The 4037-nt window shown below is 43.3% G+C and overlaps 1 protein-coding gene across 2 annotated transcripts in view; it reads right to left on the bottom strand.

The window, feature by feature from the left end:
- Nucleotides 1–2628: 2628 nt before the first annotated feature.
- The window catches only part of tmem63a (transmembrane protein 63A), an 11826-nt gene continuing 10417 nt past the window's right edge, over nucleotides 2629–4037 (bottom strand). For both annotated transcript variants that reach the window (XM_083689183.1, XM_083689184.1), the window contains exon 23: nucleotides 2629–4037. This exon is cut by the window's right edge and continues 79 nt beyond it. In XM_083689183.1, the coding sequence (XP_083545309.1) occupies nucleotides 3832–4037 (206 nt within the window). In that variant the 3' untranslated portion in view covers nucleotides 2629–3831.

The raw sequence follows: 4037 nt of genomic DNA, 5'->3' as shown, positions 1-4037 counted from the left end.
TGTCTGCAAGCTATTAGCGCCCCCGCAGTTGAACTCTCTGTCCAACACTCTCATGTTTCCTCTGTGTGTGTGTGTGTGTGCGTGTTTTACATGCATACAAGTCTGAATAGTAGTTTGCACATTTTCTAGTATGAGCTTCTGAATCAGCTTATTGCCAATAGTGTCAGTGACTCTGTTATTGCCCACTGGGAGTTCAGCTACATAATTACTCAATACACACTTCAGGGAGGGCCAGGTAATCCATTCTGTTAAAATCAACCCTTTATTAACACACACACATGCATGCATGCACACGCACACGCACGCACACACACACACACACACACACACATAACCACCTCAACATAAAATAGGGAGTCGTAACATCCTGTTGTAGCAACTGTTTTCTCTTCTTGTGCAATGTTAAATCTCTGTCCAACTTACAAGGCCAAACAAACTTGATAACCCATAAGCTCCTTGTTTGTCCAACAGCAGAAGTGGAAGACATACAGAGAAGAATTAGCCCTGATTTTAGGAGTTTGAGATGGTTTGGCATCATAGAAAAGCTGTTTACAAATTGTTACGCTATTAATGCAAAATGCCCTTTTGTAGAATATGAAAAGCTTTGATACGTACTGTACTGTAGACCTACCAGTGTTTACAAAATGGTGGGTCTTGACTGATTGAATGTGATTGCGAGCAATTCTTACTGAGTTTTTGCATAAGTCTGAATGAAATACTGTTTTGATGACCTGAAAGGTTAGAATAAGATCCAAATAGCTTTGGTGGGTCACATCACTTGTGAACCATTTATCCATCTACTGTCTCTAGTCCAGTTTGTATCATAGATTCCATTAAAAATACCACAGAGGGAGATGTGGTAGATTGCCTGTTAGTCTGGCTGTCAAACACTATGATGGATCGAGACCCCCACAATATGTGTGTGTGTGTGTGTGTGTGTGTGTATGTGTGTGTGTGTGTGTGTGTGTGTGTGTGTGTGTGTGTGTGTGTGTGTGTGTGTGTGTGTGTGTGTGTGTGGTGTTGGGCCTCTCATGGCTTCTGCGGCCAGACGTTCTTTTCCACTCTCTAGAGTAGGCCATTACACAATCGCCGAGAGTACATTTTGAACTCGCCCTGCGTTCTGTTGTGTCTTTGTCCATGAATGAGGGACCTTGATGCAGAGTTTCGTTCACAAGTCTGCCCCTGGGCTCAAGAGTTTGTCTTGCTGATTATTGTGTTTGTTTAAGAGGCTTTTGGGGTAACTAAGGTCTGTGTGTGTGTGTGTGTGTGTGTGTGTGTGTACGTGTACAGTAAATCACAGCTAATTAGCAAGGAATAACAAGAGGCAAAGTGTGTCAGTGGTGTTATCGCCAAAACCAGGAAGGACTAATTTGCGTAAAGCCAATAAGAACCACTTCACTAGCCACTGTGCTGCTCCTTATACTTTCTGTTCTTGACCAAAGACCAAGATGAACCTACACTGATCCTAATCCAATAACAACCCTCTTTCCCATCTATGCTAACAACCCACATACGTAGCATTAGCTTAGCACCTCATTACCCGTATTTAACAACTCGGGCTAATCGCTCATTCTCTGAAAACACATTGACCAGAACAGACAGACAGACAGAGGCTTTTGTTAGATGTGTGTGTGTGTGTGTGTGAGAGAGAGAGAGAGAGAGAGAGAGCAAAAAGCATTGGGAATGGGGTTCCTGAATCTTTGCCAAACTAAGTGTCAAACCCAGGATACAGGAAATACATTTCTCATATACTTGACAGATAGAGAAAGAAAAATCCTGCGCACGGTTTCCATGAAAGTTCTTTTGGGATTTACATATTAGCTCTACCCTTCATCATACACTTCAGGGGAAGTTGGTGGAGGTCTGAAGTACTCACTCACACGTGTTTGATATGGATAGCTATATGATTCACTTACTTAAACAAATGTATTTGTTGTAAGTCGCTTTGGATAAAGGCATCTGCTAAATGCCATAAATGTAAATGTAAATGTTGATAGCATTCCTCATTCCCTTCCATTCATTACAATGAGCCCGTCCTCCGATTTCTACCTCCACCAGCCTCCCCTGATACTTATATAACATCACACATCTCTCCCTTATACCAAATGTGATAAGTGAGTGTTTCAGACCTTCTGGACAGTTGGAAAAAAACTACCATGGTGCAACAGCGCCCCCTGTTTTCTGAGGGGCAAATATTGCCACACACAGAAGATGTACAGTATATAGCGGGAACTGTGATCCAGGGCCACAGTCCTGCTGGTTCAGGATCTCCTTGGCACTTAATTGATTAATTCACATCATTAATTGTCAGATACTCCACACACAACAGGTCTAATGTAGTCTGATTAAAGGGGAAGGTCCTCTGTGGCTCAGTTGGTAGAGCATGGTGCTAAAAACACTTAGGTTGTGGGTTTGGTTCCTGCTGGGACCATATATACTGAAATGTATGCACTCACTGCAATGTAAGTCGCTTTGGAGAAAAGCGTCAGCTAAATGGCATATATGGGAAGATACGAGGTCTAGTTAAGACAGTCAAATAGCACACCTCTCAACAGTCTCTCTCTTACTCAAAGAAACAGCAATTACTCATTCAGCTCGTTGCAAAGTGTCTCACACCAATAACCGTCAACAAAAGCTCATGATTTATTATGAATTTGATATCTTTGAGAAATACATTTAACACTGAAATGTTCGACTTTGTACACTTGCACATAAATACTTTCATTTAATATCAGCAGTCGTCATGACAGATTTGTGTCACTGTTAAAAAGTCAGATAATGTTCAAAATATCAATTGAGTATAAATACATTTAGTGTAAAGCACCAAAAACAAATGACAAGGCCCTTGTAAAAACGCTACAATATGAAAAAAAAATAAATGAAAAAAGACATGATTTCCACCTACTTACCTATGTCTCGTTTGACCTGTTATCATTCCAAATAATCGTTACAATCTTCGACGTAAAGCATCTTTCCAATGTGTATACAGTTGATTGATGTACTACCTTTCCTATGTTAATTCCTACATTGTTTGGTGCTCTAGGACTACATTGGCTTCGATGTGAGATTTATGCGAATGTCGGAGTTTGGCGCGTTGATCTGGAGTTAGGATTCGGGCCTTACAGTGCTGCATTGGGACGGGAGTGCCCTCTGTTGGTCAGAGATACAAACTACAACACACAAACTCACTGGAAAGGCACACAACAGAAATGACTGATTGGACTGCAACGATTGTGACCCACAATAAACTCTGTTCTCTGTTTGATTCACTGTGTGTGTGGTCTGCTCACCATTTCTTTCAAACCAGTCTTTGGTAAGGGCAATATTTTCCCCATGTGATGTTTAAGGGCACTTTTTGGCGAAGCTGTCCATCATGCGTAATCTTTGTCCAGTCGGTCTTTGACAAGATCAAGATTCAGGTCTTTTGTTTGAGAATGATCTACAAGAGGGGTACCCCACCGTACATGCTGGAGGGCCTGCCTGCCTGCCTGCCTGTCTGTGGTGTGGTGTGGGTGTGTGTATGTATGTGTGTGTGTGTGGTGTGTATGTGTGATCTTTTCTAAGGCGTGTCTTTGGCAGGTTCATATATTAGGGAAGCTGACGGGAAAACGGCTTAGCTCCTTAGAGTGACGACGATTGTTTCTTTCCTGTTTCTTTCTTGTTTCTTTCTTTCCTTCTTTCTTTTCCTGTTAGAGCCGGAACCTGACTTGGGAATCCCCTCCCCTCGACTATCCAATGCTTCCCCCAGGTTTTGTTAGGTGTACTGCTAGGGTAAGGGGGGACAACGACGACGACATTGCTTTGGTGTCACCATTCTGGAGTGTCTCATGTTTAGGGCACTAACAACTGGGTGTCGTCCTCTGGGCTTGCATGGGCTGGGCTGCTCTCCGCTGCATGGGTTGGGCTGCTCTCCGCTGCATGGGCTGGGCTGCTCTCCGCTGCATGGGTTGGGCTGCTCTCCGCTGCATGGGTTGGGCTGCTCTCCGCTGCATGGGTTGGGCTGCTCTCCGCTGCATGGATTGGGCTACTCTCCGTTG

Source organism: Argentina silus (genome assembly GCF_951799395.1).
Source record: "Argentina silus genome assembly, chromosome: 17".
In the NCBI taxonomy this organism is placed as follows: domain Eukaryota; kingdom Metazoa; phylum Chordata; class Actinopteri; order Argentiniformes; family Argentinidae; genus Argentina; species Argentina silus.
The sequence above is the reverse complement of the archived record's forward strand: the minus strand, read 5'-3'. Positions and strand labels throughout refer to the sequence as shown.